The following is a 17,417-nucleotide window of genomic DNA, read 5'->3' on the forward strand; positions in this document are numbered from 1 at the left end:
AGGTCTTAGATAATGACTGCATTGTTTTTGCTAGGTTGCACCAGTTTTATGGGCCGAGTACCAGAAATGAATGAACATGAGTTTTTCTATGAGCTCAGACTGCAGTATAAACAATAATAATGAAGTGATGTCATTTACAATATATGCATAGCTTAATGTTCCATAAAATGCAATAATATGTAAAATACTTGCTGTACTTAATTTCACTGGCAGAATAAATATATATATAAAAAAATAGTAAAAAAACAACCAAAACCTAAGTACAGAAGACTACAGTATGACCTTAATAGTTATTTGAGCCTTGGACCTACCGGGCTCAGCAGCGTACAACTTGTGGTTTGATGTTCTGCTGGTTAACTTTAGTAAATGTTTCCTCAGCACTGGAAGAGTTAAATGAAAAGTCTGCCTAATTAGCCAGGTTTTGGTGCTTTAGCTCCACTCATGCTGTCACAGATTCCTATCACTGATAGATCTAAGAATTTGACACCAGAAGAGTAATCACATTTTCTTCAAAAAACCACCAACCAGACTATGCAGTATTTTTGAAAATGTGATAAAATTATGTAAAGTAGAAGTGATTATGACCCCAGCTTCCTATAATACATGTAATACATGTTCTCTCCTTTTGTGGTACAATGTCTTTGTTGTCTGGTGGGGGTTTATTGGGAAATGGGGAGCATTATATGTTACTGCCCCCTTTTTTGTGTCCACTATTGGCCCGTTATAAGACCCCAATTATATGTTAATAATACAGGGCTTTCATATTGTTTTGGAGTAGCAGGGGGGCATGCCAAAGTAGCAGGCGCCTTATGACCGAGACCGAAGCCATGACGGCAGCAGGCGATATGAATAGTCACATGGCAGTCCTGAACCAATCAAATTGCTCAGATTGAAAGAACGTAAATATTACCACTTGCGTCCACATGGCGCTGGAAATGGAGACGGCGGAAGGCGCAAAAATAGTTTTTTTTTTTTTTTAGGAAAATTAAAAAGTAGACGGCGCAGAGTGGTGGAGTAGGAGGAAAATGCGCCTGCCGCCAGCATAATTTGAAAGCCCTGATAATAACCAAAACTCTGTAAGATCACATCGATTAGAAATTCTGAATGTTGGTTTTGATTCATTTTCAATCATTTAGTTAACCATTTAATGATAGTATAGGCTAATGGGTGGTATTGAATTATGCTTTTATTTTAATTTTCCCCTGATCCAGTGAATTTTTTTTGGTCTGTATCAGCTCAATGTAATACTCAGATAAACAGCAGGATCAGTGCATCCTTTTTCTGTGTGTAGTCCAGCATTTTGCATCATTTTGCATTTTTCTTTCCTCTTGATCCTTTACTTTTGAAAAGGCTGGCTGAAGAAAGACAAAAAGCAAGTCAAGTTGGATAATAATTTGAGGCATAACTTATCCCATCCTACATTCCCACATACCTTTTTTTTTTTTTTTTTTTTTTTTTGCCTTCTAGCACTTGGACTGCTATAAATGTTATTTATTCCCCGTTTTCCTAATTATAGTCCACATTTAAGTGAGTGCTTCCCTTTTTCCCTCACAGCAAAATAAAAATAATATTATAATTAAAGCACATTTTCTTTGAGCACTGATGCTTCTTCAGGCCAGTTCTCTCTTTTTCTCTCTCTGACATGTGTACATGCATCCACGTAAACAAACCCAGGCAGAATTCATACACAAGCACATTTAGATGCGCATAAACAGAGCAGCAATTTCTCATACTAGCTTAGCATTTTGAACAAAGTGAGGGCAATGAAGCAAGGGAACAGGCGAGACAAAATGTCTACAGTAGAAGTACCTTTGAATCCCTTCCAGCATTGTCCTGACTGACAGAAAGGATCCCTCTGTTCAGCCACCACACACACACACACACACACACACACACACACACACACACACACACACACACACACACACACACACACACACACACACACACACACACACACACACACACACACACATCCCACTGTCTTTTGTGTGCTTGTGTATGCATGTACTTTAACTGTTACAGTACTGTATGTGCATGCAGCCAGCAGCATGCAAGTAAGGTTCACAGAGTGGGCGCACACAATCCTGTAGACACACAGGGATGTGGTGCAGTTAGTTGCCTTCTTACGTGATTCTCAGAGACCACTGTAGCCCTTTAAAATTCAGGACGGCAGGTGATGCTCAGATGGACTTTGATCTCATGTCATACAGCTGTCATCGTGTCAGTAAGATGAAAGTGCTAAATTCTGCGTTGTAGTCCAGAGGATTTTAGCTTGTGTGTAAAATCAGGGTTTGGTTGCCACCTTGGAGTTTATTTTTGATAAAACTGAACATTTCACTGAACTTATATTTTGCGGCATTTCTGTTCAGATAACGACGATGCATGTGCTATGCCACAGAATATTATGATCAAGCAGTGTATTTTGAAGCTGCAGGCAGTCTGTCCTGGTTTCTGTGAGTCAGAGTCAGGGTTCTGTTTTCTCTGTTCTGTGGGGCTCAACAGGCAAAGTATGGGGAGGGGCCAGCAGATTTCCATGTGACCAAGGCGTTGGAATGCACCAATCACAGGGCGCTCGTTACCCACACAACAATAGTCGTACTATTTGAGCTCTTTTCATGTCATTATCCCTCTGCAGCAAGTGGGCCTTGCATAACTTCGAAGCTTGTTTGGAATCATAACATGTTTGTGTGGGTGCGGGTGTGTGCATATGCAAGATGATCTTGGCAAATGGCTAAAATGTATGGCATGAGGCTCGGAGGAAAAACAGGGAAATATGGGTTGATAAGAGGGATAGAGAGAGTTAATGTCCCACAAATGCAGAAGAATGATGTAGTGGTAACAAAGGCTGTGATCATAAGTCTCTCAGCCAAAACCTTCTCTGTATTAACACTTTTAAAGAACTTATAACAAAGTAAAGCCAACAACTGTCGCTCCATTATGTGCAGAATAGATCAAGTAGTGCCCATCAGCAATTTAATCTGTGTATTGTTGTAATTGTCAAGAGGATTCTTATGATAACAGCCCTTTTCCAAGTACAAAGTGCTGATTGATGGGCTTAGTGGAGCTACCTTGTCTCGCATTGCTTGTAGCTGGTGTTTCATGATACAAGCTACTCGTGTGGAGAGTAGATCATCACTGTTGTGACACCCGTTTTATTAGTATAGCTTCCTTATTCTAAGTAAAATACAGATTTTTGTTTCAGTTTGGTCAGTGAGTATATAATATTAGCCTCATAGAAAGTTTTACATTAGAATAACATCAAATTTTTTACATAATACATATTTCTGTTTTGTGTTTCCCTATGTAGGTCGTCTTGGGTTCCCCCACCCAGGAGGGGACAACCCTCTTCCCCTCAATGGTACGTATGGTAACCTAAACACTCAAGGGTCTGCTAATGTTACAAACTGGGGAGTAAAAAAGTAATTGTTGTTTGCAAAATTTCCAGGAAAATAGTTTTTAACAATTAAAATATAACATATATCCTTGATAAATTATTTAAATCCTAGCTGGCATTTGTTGTATAAAAAGAGTGCTTTTATTGCTTAAAAGTGACCAATTTTTAAAGTGGTCATGGGCATTCTGGCGTTCCTTAAGAACTTTCTTCCTCAGTAGAATCCTTTATTTTTTCTGTTAGTGAAGTGGACATACATGTAGAACAGTTCACCCAAACTTGATGCTGAAGCCCTTTTTTGGATATGCAACAAGGCTGGCTTCATCAGCCTGATGAAATGGCAGTAATTTGCAATTCAGACACGGGGTACTTTTCCATTAATATCCCTCATAGCTTCCCAGCCAGCGCCATGATGGAGGGAGAGAGCGATGGCATGCTTGCAATGCTATGCCGGTGTTGTATCGACTCTAGTGAAGCGTAATTGCACTTGAAGGTTAAGTTCAGTCTACCGTTGTTGCTAAGAGCAGTGACGCTGTTTGTGGCAGCAGCTGCTCGTGCCCCTCACATACAGGATCAGAGAGCAGGCAGCTTCCCTGACAGAAAAGCAGAAATGCATATTTTATGGTTAGAAACTGAGTTGGTTAGACATGAGATAGTTGTGCAGTTGTAACCATTAACGTGATTGCTTTCAGTTAAAACTTGTCGGTCTCACTCAGTAATAGATCCATTGTGACTTTTACAGGAAACCAGGATAGTCATGTAGACACAAAGCTGACATGTTCAGATACCATCAGATTATTGGAAAAGGGGCGACTAAGTGCAGCACGTGATGATGTAAATCCTTCTCTTCTTTTTACTTGCCTGAGGTTAAATCCAAGCACATCCATATGAGCCTGCTTGAAACCAAGCTCTCTCGCTCTCTCGCTCTCTCGCTCTCTCTCGATAGTTTTGTGACCTTTTCTGTATATTTTTTAAATTAGTGTGGGGCCCTAACCCTTCCTACCTGTAACTAACTAAAATTTGTGTGAATGTTTTGCACATTACAAATATATTTCAGACTTGCCTATTCTCAATGCGAGTAGTGAAAAAGTGTTTTTCAATGCTATTTAATAAGTGGATAGAAAGAAGGAATGAAAGAGGAAACTGCCTTTGGTTTGATTAAATGGCTAAATACCAGAAATGGTTTGATAGAAACTTACACTAGAGAAGAACCACTTTGCTTCTGATGCTGCTTATCTGAGGAAGCTCTGTCATCTTATTTATTTTTGCTCTTAAATACATTCCTTAATCTTGGTGTTTCTGAAAAATATGATAAAGAGCTCAAAATTAGAACCGGCTTTATACTTTATCTCTTGCACAGTGTTTGAAAGAAAATATTCATGTCCACATGATGCGCCCTTGCGCACTACAGTTTCTTTTGTTGTTGTGGCATTCTGGCTTTTGCCTGCTGGTCTGGGGCCTAGGATGTAAACCATGAGAGGCCAGTAGTTTCTTCAGAAGATTGCCGGGTCACATGGCGAGATCACGTGATCAGGAGCTGTCATCAAGCACTGAGACAGATGGTGCCAGCGGATAGGCAGCAGATAGAGGTTGCACAGCAGCCAAGCCCCCCCCCCCCCCCCCCCTCCCCCTCCCATAAGCATACACAGATTGCATTCCTCATTCTCCTGATCTCTCTCACTCTCCCTCATTTTCTCTCACCATTTTTGTCTCGTTCACACAAATCTTTTTATAGCACTATCCGCTTTCAATCTGCTTTCTCTCTCTCTCTCTCTCTCTCTCTCTGCCCCCCCCCCCCCCCCCCCCCCCCCCCCCTTCTCTTTGTAGCCTACATTGACCTCCCTCCCCCCAGAGTTAAAGTCCATCTGGGTCGGAAAGTCCACTTTGAGGGAGGCGAGGATTATTGCTTGTGCGTTTTGGCCACTTCTTCATCCTCTCCATGTTCTTGCTCTTTTAGATGGGTTGAGGCTCGGATCTCTCCAGTGTCCACATTTGAGCATTTTTCACTTGAGTTCAAGGTTGGCCAGTATAGCTTTTCTCCTGCACTGGTATCTGCATCAGAGAAACCACTGCCCTGGGAAAAGTTTGGATAATGACATTCTGGATAAATTTTATTTCTATTAATGAGGCTGCACTGAATGTGCTGCTGTCAGGGTAGTGCTGACCTTTAGTGATGCATTTGATGCCTTGCAGAGTTTAGATTTATTCATTGAATCATTGGGTTTGGCCATGATTATAGTGGAAGTCTCAGTTTATTATTTTTTTATAAATAAATGTCTGTTACATTGCTAAAGTGATTGAGCCAATAGCAATATTTATCCATTGCAGTGTTACTAGTATTAGTATTGGAGATCTATGGTAACATTCTTGGAAAAAATGCTACCATCTCCTTCAGCTCAATTCAAAATAAAAAGCTTTAAGCATTTATAACACATAAATTGACTTTTATGACACAGTCAGACAGGATACAGTGCATTTATCAGTGAGCCTGGCACATAATGCTATTCATTTAAAGGATGCAGCTATAAAAAAGATAGAGGCTTTTTTTTTTTTTTTCGACAACAGATTGGTTTGAAATATTGGAGAGAGTAATGAAACAAGCAGGAGCAGCCACTGTGAACCATTAGACAAAGAGCTGCAGGCAACAGGCTGCAACTTCTCAGCAAACTAACCGACTCGCTGTGCCACGCTGTTTGCAGATTCATGCTGTGTGCAGCATACCGTCAGGCCAAATGTGGCCTGTAGTTTTAAAGCACATTTGCTGTTAGCTACAGGTCTCGTTAATCAGAACTGAAATCTTTGAGGTTAATTCCTGGGATCAATTCTTCTTCTGCTACTTTCTCTTTGCATGATTATGCACACTTCCTTTACTTTAGTATTTTGCAGTTAAGCTGGATGAACTGGATAAGCCACATGACGAGTGAGTGAGTGAGTGAGTGAGTGAGTGAGTGAGTGTGTGTGTGTATATATATATATATATATATATATATATATATATATATATATATACATATATATATACGGTGTTGAGTATATAATCATTTCTGTTCATGCTTTTATTATGTTTTTCCTCTGCCTAATAAAACACGATAAGACCCCCCCCCCCCAATTTTACCCGAAGCCTTTATTAGATTTCTGATAGATATTGTAGATGTGCTTCACATCCAGTTTTGTGCTATTTCTGTCAATATTCCCAGGATTTAGGGAACTCAGGGTATCAGAGCATCAGCTTTGTGATTCTCGTCTTAAACCATACATGTAGTATAACACTTCATGTTATCCTTTGGTTGCCTTATTAAATGTTCTTATCCCAGTGCCTTTATTGAATTACATAACTTTTTTTTTTTTTTTTTTATTGCTACAGTAATTATTTAAATTTTTTTCTCTTTTACTGAGATGTCCTCCTGTCATCTGTTTGCCTTTGGATCGTCTCCTTTATCCCTTCTGATAATGAGTCAGCACTTTATTTTGAAAGTGCTGCATAAATAGCGAGGTGTCCTTTTATTTAAAAAATAAGGCAAGTTTAAAATGTCTGCAACCTGTCAAAATCTGCAGTTCTTCAATTTAAAAATATCATACTCATAACTTCATGATTAGTGTGCTGATTAACAAAATCAAAGGCCTGCAGGCTGGCATGCACCACGTGGCACATTTATTGGTATTATGTGTATTATGTGACTTTTATAAACATCCTCTTCTTCAATTTGTCCTTATTCCACATGCAGCCAGGAATTATAGCAGGAGACGAGGTAAAATACAATCATGAATACATTATGTCTCGTTTTCAGCATATTTTTCCGCCTTAAACGTCTCAGTGTTTTGACTGATCTTGTACCGTTAAGCCGTGTTATGATTTTATTGGGTGTGGGCTGCTGGTTTGTTGTTACATTAATGGGCACATGCGGTAATTTTTGAATGAGCCTGTGCTTTTTGTATACGTACAGTGAAGTGACGAGTTTGTCTGCATGATTGTCTTAAGTGTCGAGCCTTGTTACACGCTGTCAAGTGAGCTTATGCATCTTTTATCTTCAAGTTTTTGTTTCTCTCATTATGCTTCACTCCGCTTGCTTTTCCTCATCTTCGCTTACATATTGCATATTAACTCAGACAATACAAGACGGTGTCACACTCAGCTACAAGTTAATGAGGCAGGGAGTAATTCCTGATTTGCACTCATTGCAAGAAGAGCAGACGCATGGCAAGGCACACACATTGTCAGTTAAGGCTAACTCCTTTGCATAAATCTTCATAAAGCAGCTCAGGGCAGGGTGTATAGGACGGGGAGCTTAACCTACCACACACACAGTGCGGTAGAAACTGCTTCATATTTATACTGTCACTGATGGGACTAATGTGTATGTGATAACCTTTATGTTCATCAGTGCTCACAGACAGCACAGTTCATGACCGTGTGTGATTCACAGAAGCTAATTAAGAATAAAGAAAGCTAGTCAGAGCAACACATTAAGGACTGTGACACACTACATGCAGATATTTAACTGTTTCTCTCCCAATTTGATAGTTAGTTAATAGTTAGATTATTTTTTTTTTGGTAAGATTTTTAAGGTTTCTCTGCCTGGCTCTGCCTTTTTTTTTAAACCATTCACCACTTCTTATTTAATGTTGTCACAGTGCAAGTAAATACACACATACACACACACACACATATATATATATATATATATATATATATATATATATATATATATATATATGTATGTTAAAAAAAATTATATATATATATATATATAATATTGCATAGTTGTCATATTTACATGTTTCAGGTCATCAAACAATTTTAAGATTAAACAAAGGTAACATGAGTAAATACAAAATGCATTTTTTAAAATGATTTTATGTATTTGAGGAAAAAAGCTATTCAAACCTGCCTGACACTGTGTGAAAAATGAATCGCGCCCTAAACCTAATAAGTGGTTGTGCCGTCGCTGGCAGCAAGAACTGCAATCAAGCATTTGTGATAACTGGCAACGAGTCTTTCACATCGCTGTGGAGGAGTTCTGGCCCACTTTTCTTTACAGACTTGTTTTAATTCAGCCACATTGGAGGGTTTTCCAGCATGAATCTTGTGTTTAAGGTCATGCGGAAGCATCTCATTTAAGTGTGAACTTTGATTAGGACACTCCAAAACTTTTTTTTTAACCATTCATTCAGACTTACTGGTGTGTTTTGGATCATTGTCCTGCTGTTTACTTGGTTTATATTTATCTATTTGTTTGATCTGAAACATGCAAGTGTGACAAAAATGTAGAAAATAAGAAATCATGAAGGGGCAAATACTTTTTCATTTGACTGTATATCGAGTAATAGGAATTGCAATAGACAGTTCAATGTAGTGACTGAATGAAAGTCATGAAATCAGAGTGCTCATTTATGCTTATCTTTATCCCAGTGTCATGACCATGACCAACTCTTTGTTTTTTAAATTTTTTTTTTAAAAAGCCCAGTTTTCTCTCCAAACAATAAATCTATTCTGCACTCCTATTTTCTATTTCTTTCTTAGGCCACTCTTCCCTCTTCCCCATAGAGGATGGTTTCCCCGATGATGAACGTGGAGATCAGGGTCTCGCAGGACTAGGCTCCCCACACTGCTTTCCGCACCAGAACGGAGAGCGCGTGGAACGCTACTCACGCAAGGTCTTTGTTGGAGGACTGCCCCCAGATATAGATGAAGGTGCAGTAGTAACGTAATTAATATCACGAGGATTTAATTCCTGGGTTAATTTTATCCCTTTCTGTAATTAAACTTAGAAGATGGGAATTTGGAAAAAAAAAAAAAATTATGCCTGAACCACACTGGGCTTCTTAATGCACACTCCTTATAATTTACTGTGAAAATTGAGCAGGACTTCTGCTGTAAAATCTTCCCTGGCGTTTTCTTTGAAAAAGATGTGGGCTGCCGATGAGGATCCATTCTGCTTTCTTAATTTCAGATGAGATAACAGCCAGCTTCAGACGGTTTGGACACCTGTTTGTGGACTGGCCTCACAAAGCTGAGAGCAAATCCTATTTTCCTCCCAAAGGTATCTTAAATTGCTATCACAGCTTGTTCACACTGTGCTGGTTTTTGTTGCAACTGACTTTCAGTATTCTTCGGTAAAGCAGTGTGTGATAATCTGGTACAATCAATATCTATGCATCTGAGCAGTCTGGTTTTGTCTTCAGGCTGTTATCTGAAGCATTTGTTAACCAGGCCCGGATTGTTTGTCTGTTTGTAAAAGCTTATGCCCTCTTGCTGTGAAAGTAGAGTGTCGTGATCAGACATGCATTCACAGTAATCAGCGCACTAAATTCCAGCACGATTCTTTGTCAGTGCTCTGCGGCTCCAGCAGCGTGAATAACCCTCTTGTGTTTTGTGTAGGCTATGCCTTCCTGCTGTTCCAGGACGAGAGCTCAGTGCAGGCTTTGATCGATGCCTGCATCGAGGAGGACGGCAAGCTGTACCTCTGCGTGTCCAGCCCCACCATCAAAGACAAGCCGGTCAGTGGGAACGCGCACACACAAATGTATCCAGTCCATCTGCTTGAATTCTCTGTGTTTCCCCTGAGTTCAGTAAAACTTAGCAGACTAGAGCTTTAAAGAAAAAAAAAAAAACCTGTTGGTTTTGTGTACGACAGGTCCAGATCCGCCCGTGGAACCTGAATGACAGCGATTTTGTGATGGATGGATCTCAACCTCTTGACCCAAGGAAAACCATCTTTGTGGGAGGAGTTCCTCGCCCGCTCCGTGCAGGTATCCTTCACTTTTATGTTGGTCTTTTTTCCGCCAGCTGAACTGGCAACAAATGAGTGTTTGTAATAAAAACATATGAAAAATACTCTGTGCAGACAGTTTGTATCTTAAGTGTTTGTCAAAAGCCTTTTAAAAGTTCAGTTTTGTTTTGTTGTGCCTTATGTTCAGTTGTCTATTTAAATATTTTTGTAGAACAATAAGTAGATTCTTTAACTTCCTGTTCCTGTTACTTTCCCAATAGTTTAAATATCAGTCGTAAACAAACAGCTTCCTCCTTTGAGACGCTGCGGTGTGATCGTAAAATTAGACCTGCTGGAGGGTACAGCTAAAGAGACACCGACCTACATGGGTTATTTCAGGAAGTAGTCTCTGTGGCACACTGTGCAGTGTAGGATTTTTTTTTTTTCTTGATAACAGTATCATGTGTACTGCATTCATGTTTACTGCACCACTGGTAACTGTGGGTTAGACCTCTGTGCTGCAGTTTTGGTCACAAACAAGGTCATTAGGCCCTGCAATGCATTAAATATCTTATAATCTGGTGTAATAGTAGTAGTAGTAGTAGTAGTAGTAGTAATTAGAAGAAGAAGAAGAAGAAAACTCCACATATTAAGAAGGGCCGTTGTAAAGCTGAAAAGTAAATTTACAGGCTTTTGTCCCCATGAATAGCATGCTTGTTAAATTTAGTTTAGAAAAACCCTCGTAAAGACTGTCAGTAAACTCAGGTCGCTGCTTTCATATTTACCCTTTGAAACTCTGTTGGACTTTAATCCATCTGTGTTGATGGCTTTAAACTCTCAGATGAACAACTCTCATCAACTTGTGTGTTTGTGTTTCCTGGTTACACTGGCATGAGTTTATGCAAACCTTTGTGCCAATAGAGGTAACTGCTGGATTTTTGCGTCCAGCGATCTTTGTGCTGGTGTGTAGTTTGCTTCTGTGCATCAGAGTTGTTTTTGAAAATGTTTTGTTGATCTAATTCTGTGTGTCTTCCCCGCCCTCCCTCTTTGCAGTGGAGCTGGCCATGATAATGGACCGCCTGTACGGTGGAGTTTGCTACGCTGGCATCGACACAGACCCCGAGCTGAAGTACCCCAAGGGAGCGGGGCGGGTCGCCTTCTCTAATCAGCAGAGCTACATTGCTGCTATCAGTGCTCGCTTTGTACAGCTGCAGCATGGAGAAATCGATAAACGGGTGAGTGGAAGGGGGGGAAAAAAAAAGAGCTCAGTGTTTTTCTGTCTCCCCTCCCGGCCTCCTCCTTTCTTCATTCGTCTCTCTCCACCTTACTTCCTGCTCTTACTCGTGGCATTTCTTTCAGTGGTTCAAAGGTGATGCAAAGTTTTAAGTTTTTCTTGAAGTGAAAAAAAAAACTTAGCTAACGGATATGACAGCTGTCAAATTTAGATTCAAACATCAAAGATGTTTTTTATTTAACCTTTACCCAGAGTAGTATAATGGGCATTGCTGTGTTTGTAAAATAACATTTGTACAACAGAATCAATTAGGTTCACAAGAAATGACTGGATGGTTTTAGCTGAAATACACCTTGGTATAGTTTATTTGGACTTAGGACTTTCATGTTCTGCTCCAATGATGACTTTTTTTGTGGAAACAATGATTGAGATTTTTACTTGCATAACTGGGGTGTCTGAAATTCCTCCACCCAATTTTGGTAACTTGGTGGACTGTTTTGTTTTAGTCAGCAATTTAGACATTTTGACCTTTTCCTATTTTTTACATTCAGATGTTGCAGTAATACGGCAGTGAGCCAGCATACATAATACTAGAACCTTGAAAGTGAAGCATCTAAATGGAATTTTTAGCATTTTTCCTACTGTGACCTGAAAGCTATTCTCTATAAAAGGCTATGAACTCTCAAGCCTCACCGTTTCAATATCAGGAACCCTAAACCCTTTTTTTTTTTTTTTTAATGTCTTTTTTATTTTGTTAAGGTTGTCAGAAACTTACCCACCACTGTCAGCAGCCAAAGATTTACAGTAATCTCTGCAGGCATGCTAATGGCCTGTATGTGACACAGGCAGTATGTGAATGAAGATAAATTGAGTGGAGATCCTGCAGGTCTATGTGAAGTAGATAAGATACTGCTCTTTTAAGATTTGCATAATTGTGGTGTTGTGTGAATTTTGTAGAATGACAGTAACATTCACCTGCTAATAGTATACTCACTCATCACTGAGCAAGGAAGGAAAGGAGGTAAGAGGTGTTTCAAAAGTAATGGGTCCTAAATGGGAAGTTTAAAAATTTCAACATTTCAACAATTATTGTGAAGTCAGTGGTGCAGTTTTAACAACCTTAAACATCACTTTAAACACCAATAAGGAATTCAGTTAGAGATTGCCGTTTTCTTGGCCATTTTTCTGTGAATTGCCAATGCTGAGTTTTTATTTTTATTTATTTATTTTTTTTTTAGATAATTTCAATTTTCTTCCTGAGAACTATCATATTTACCTGACATTTTATCTTACCAAACAAAAGCAGGTGCAGCACAAATGTGAGTGGCTCTGGATAGCTTTAGCTTTAGCCACTTTGCCTTTGTAAACTGGACTAGCTCGTAATCGGACGTGTTGGAGGCTGACCGGCCATTCACCAATCAGGCCCCAGAACCCTGAAAATCGTCCGGTTCCAGTCCCTGGCTGGTCACTTGGTGCATCTCAAGCTAATTTTAAACACTAAATGCCACGGCCACTTGCTAACTGAGTGATGGTGAACAGTTAGATCGATAGAGCAATTATTCTTTTTGCATATAAACCAGAAGAGTTACACTTATATGTCATGCATTCAAAGTGTCTCAGAGCACCGCTTCCTTCCACTAATCGGTTTGCAGAAATTACTTAAAAAGTGTACACAACAAAAACATTATAATCCAGGTGTTTTATGAATCCGATCAGCTGCTAACAGCACTTCCTACGGTGAAATATGTCATTATGTTGTCAGCATGAACTATCACATTTTTAATACAAGCCAAAAACTAGGACGGTAAGTGATGTAACTTTGCTGGGAACTGTAGTTTTTTTTTTTTCCTCTAAGGCCCCTCACAGTTCCTGGGGTTGGAAGCCTGAAATTGTCATTCGAGCTCCCCTTTTCCTCTTCTTCCACCTCGCATTCAGGCTAGTTTCCGTTTTGCTTTCTGTAGCCCCACAATATCAAGCGTGAACAGCACCGTCACGAGATTGCACATGCATTGTGAATGAAACTGGCTGTGCCCGGTGGGAGATTACAAATTGCAGTGAAATGATACTATAGTGCAGTGATATAGGGGGAAAAAAATCAGTCTGGTATCAGCGATGGGGCGGGTGTGTGGTGTGTTCCCCCGCTTGCTAATTGCAGTGATAAAACTGTTCCGATAGATAATCAATCGATGAAAATCTCAGCATGGCGCAGCGCCGGGCGATCAACTGCTGGCTAGAACCCTGGTTATGATACAGCTGTTATGAAATTATACTGTGTGTAGAGGCCAAAACTCAAGTCTATGGAGATTGTCTCGCTTTTTGAGCTAGCCTCAAGTGGCCATTAGAGGAACTGCACCTTTTGTGTGTCATGATTGCCATTGTTGTTAAATCAAATTTTAAGCCCGGGTTGATTCTGTGACAACTGAGATTGCTGGTCATAATAACAAATGTGGTTCAGTTCAAGTTGCAGAATTGCTCAAAAAAGTGCAGCATAACGTGAAATATTTTTAACGACCAATTGCTTTAAAAAAAAAGTTTCGTCTGATGCAACTGTAAAAAGGGACGGTAAACCGTGAGACTCGGAAAGATAGAATCACAGAGTAACAGCTGAATTAAAGACACATTTCCTGTGCATTACTTATGCATGTGGAAATAGCGGACCCCTCAAATAACAATGAAGACTATTACAAAGAGAGGTAATTGCTATAAATGCTGTGAATAAATAATTGGATATATAGTATCAAAAACAGTGTTTCCTTTCATGCTGATTGTAATGATCATAATTCTCAATAATAACAGCAGCAGCTGCTGTGGCTCATGTTGCACCTCGCTGGTAGTAAATTTTTTATTTTTTTTTTGTGTAACGGTTTCAACGTCTTTTTGCAGGTGGAAGTGAAGCCATATGTGCTGGATGACCAGCTGTGCGATGAGTGCCAGGGAACTCGCTGCGGTGGGAAGTTTGCGCCATTCTTCTGCGCCAACGTCACCTGTCTACAGTACTACTGCGAGTACTGCTGGGCGGCCATCCATTCACGCGCCGGCCGAGAGTTTCACAAACCCCTGGTGAAAGAGGGAGGCGACCGACCCCGTCACATCTCATTCCGCTGGAACTGAGCGGAAATCAGAGAGGGAGAGGCAACAGAGGAGCAGGAGGGCAGGTAGTGCAGGAGTCGCAAATCATTGTACAAATAAATGCACTTTTCTGTTGCTGGTTCCTTTTTGCTCCACTTTCACCCAACATTTTTTTTTTTTTTTTGCATTTTTTTTTTTTTTATTAATATTTAAAGATGGAAAAAGAAAAATTGGATTTATATCCAGATATGTTGAGGAAGAAAAAAAAAAGAGACGTGTAACATGATTTTATTTATACGTTTGATTTAAAAAATATTTTTATTAGTTCTCAAAAAAAAAAAATACATATATAGAAAAGTTTGAGGTGTGATTATGGTACTCTATTTAATTGGGATATTTTTCTAAACTGTATTTATTTTAATTTTGATACAAGAGGCCCCGAAACAAATACTTGTCATTTGACATTCAGCTGATTTGCTTTGTAGCAGAGCTCTTACATATTATTTTGTATTGAGTCTCCAGAGCAAATGCTGTTTAAAGAAAATACAATTGGCTATTTATTCCTGAGAGTTTGGATTAAAGTGTCCCTATTTTGCATATTTGCATATATGTTTAAAGGATCACTATTTTGTGTGTGTGGGGGCGGGAAGGAAGTTTACTCAAATTGACTTTGTGAAGTCCAAAAAAACCTAATTTTTTGTTATACTGTACACTGCTGCAGTGCCTGTCTTAACCCGCTGTGTAAAACGCTCTGTTTTAGCTCCTGTCTCTTTAAGGACCCCCTAGTGACATAGATAGGTCACAAAAGAAAAGCCTTTCACAGTTTCAAGCAGTACAGCAGCAGTTTTTCTGTGGGAGAGAAACAACTGCATTTGGCATGGCCATGTAACTTTGACATACATAATAAGGTATCAGACTTAAGAATATGGAAGAACCCAAAAGGCATAATAGGGGCACTTTAAGTTTGCTATTGATAGCTGAGGCTCCAGAGCAAATGTGAATTAAAAAGGGTGTTGCTAAAGAAGAGTGCACTTATTTCCAGTTTAAATACTGAAGATACAGTATGTGAGACCCTTAGTAGTTACCAAAGCTGAATCTTAATTAACTTCGACGAGCAGAGCGAGCCCACTGCAGAATGAAATGGATTCTTTTTCCTTCCCAGATCAAAATGTTTGAACCTCTTGTTATGATTTCCAGGACCATAAAATATTTTGATGTTACTTGAAAATCAAAGCAAATTTTTTAGCAACACCGATTTGGGTTTTGATCTCCATTTTGACATGCAAAAACTAATACCTCAAACTCCGCTGCTAATGTGCCGAATACAGAGAGGAAAGGAAAAAAAAGAAGAAAAAAAAAAAGAAACCAAGAAAGAAAGAAAACATTATCACTCTCTGGTGTTCTCCTTTCCTTAGAACTATAATCAGAGGGAAGTGATGCAACAGGCAGAGAGTGATGTAACTGGCACAGTTTTCTACTCGCTTCATCACCTCCTTATTTTTGTAATCAAACCCAGGGTTGTGCTAGTGACAGAGCATCGTAAAGTATACAGTGTATTATTGGAATGTATAGGAAAGGGAGGCTACAGGAGAGACAGGCTTAGTGGTAGAGAGAGAAATTCAGCCCCAAATCCCCTCCTCGTGTCTGCCTGCGGCCTCTGCTGCTAAGCTTACAGCTAACACAGAGGAGGGCCTCATTCATGGCTCAAAACCTGCTCGGGGCTTGAATCCATATCCTTCAGGACTGAGGATAAAGCAACTCCTCATTGAAGGATGGTCAAGCAGCCACCTCTTTATTGCAGTTTTTATGGGGCTGCCACCAAACAGGAAATACCTGTCTGTGTTAGTTTTGTTTTTAATGCATTTGTGCAATTCTCCCAAGTCTTTAATGAAAAAGTTCTACTTTGCATCCAAGAGTTAGCTACATTTAATGAAAGAAGCAATTAAAAGTTTATCTGACTTCTGAATCGTCAGCACATGGAGGGGATCTGCCCTTGCAGCGAACTCTCTATCCTTTCTCCTGCCAAGCTAATCCAACTCAGCATCCAGTGTTTTTGAAGCATAAATGAAGATAGTCTCTGCAGTGTGCTCTACTACTGCACACTTGTGACCCACATGCAGTTTGCTCTCGATAACGAGATTGCAGGACCAGTCGGCTGCACCCGGCGGCTTTTGGGAACCAAAGATGGCTGTGCAGTAGTGGCTCATACTGTAGCTCATTTCTTGTCTGGAAGTTTCTTGTTTTCTTTCTCATTTTCTTCAAGAACCTTTTGCATCTATATATTTTTCCTAAATCTGTGACTTCTACCCAGTTTTGCTTAACTGTCAAGCCCTGATGGACTCCAGCAAACCAAAGATTGGCCTTGAACATTGTCTTTAAAGCATGCATATATGCATATGAATGACAGTGCAACCATTAGGACACCAGTGGGAGGAAGAAAAACAAAAACAACGGGGTTTGCAAGACAGACAAACAAGGTCTCACACTCTCCGTAGCTCAAAATGGAGGCGTGTGCTGTCAGTTAGGCGCTAGTTATTTTAATCTGTAATAGGTCTGTGCGTTTGGGAAAAGTAACACAAAAGTATATCTTCCCACAGCAAAAGTAAAACTAATCCTCACATTTGTTTGAGTCACTCAGTGGTAACCTATTAGCCGAGCATTTAAGTGTCAGGGAGTTAGTACAGAAACTTGATTACACACACTAGTGAGAATCCTCATATCGGCGTGGTGTTGTTGGCACCAGTTTTGCACCCTGGACATTAGTTTTGTGGGTGTGGTGGGTGAGCATTTTAGAAATCAAAACACTTTGTGAAGAATTTGCTGTTAAATGAGATGAAAAAAAAAAAAGATTATTTTATACATGGCCTGCTGATTTTTGGTACAGTGTTTTCTAGCTAAATTATTTTGTCATGCACATATAAACATTTATTATGCACTACTTTTCTAAATATTTTTTTCTTTTTCCAACAGTCATTTTAGGCACATTTTTCACAAATGGGGAAACTCCTTT

At 39.6% G+C, this 17,417-nt stretch overlaps 1 protein-coding gene across 2 annotated transcripts in view; it reads left to right on the plus strand.

Moving 5' to 3' along the window:
- Positions 1–14,542, plus strand: part of cpeb4b (cytoplasmic polyadenylation element binding protein 4b) — a 35,020-nt gene extending 20,478 nt beyond the window's left edge. The window contains exons 4-11 of one of the 2 annotated variants that reach the window (XM_030745703.1): positions 3,311–3,361; positions 7,120–7,143; positions 8,916–9,086; positions 9,346–9,435; positions 9,774–9,892; positions 10,030–10,144; positions 11,158–11,339; positions 14,222–14,542. In XM_030745703.1, the coding sequence (XP_030601563.1) occupies positions 3,311–3,361; positions 7,120–7,143; positions 8,916–9,086; positions 9,346–9,435; positions 9,774–9,892; positions 10,030–10,144; positions 11,158–11,339; positions 14,222–14,449 (980 nt within the window). In that variant the 3' untranslated portion in view covers positions 14,450–14,542. The remainder of the gene's footprint in view (positions 1–3,310; positions 3,362–7,119; positions 7,144–8,915; positions 9,087–9,345; positions 9,436–9,773; positions 9,893–10,029; positions 10,145–11,157; positions 11,340–14,221) is intronic. The other variant, XM_030745704.1, reaches the window with a different exon arrangement.
- The last annotated feature ends 2,875 nt before the right edge of the window (positions 14,543–17,417 follow it).

This window comes from Archocentrus centrarchus, chromosome 14 (assembly GCF_007364275.1).
Source record: "Archocentrus centrarchus isolate MPI-CPG fArcCen1 chromosome 14, fArcCen1, whole genome shotgun sequence".
Classification (NCBI taxonomy): domain Eukaryota; kingdom Metazoa; phylum Chordata; class Actinopteri; order Cichliformes; family Cichlidae; genus Archocentrus; species Archocentrus centrarchus.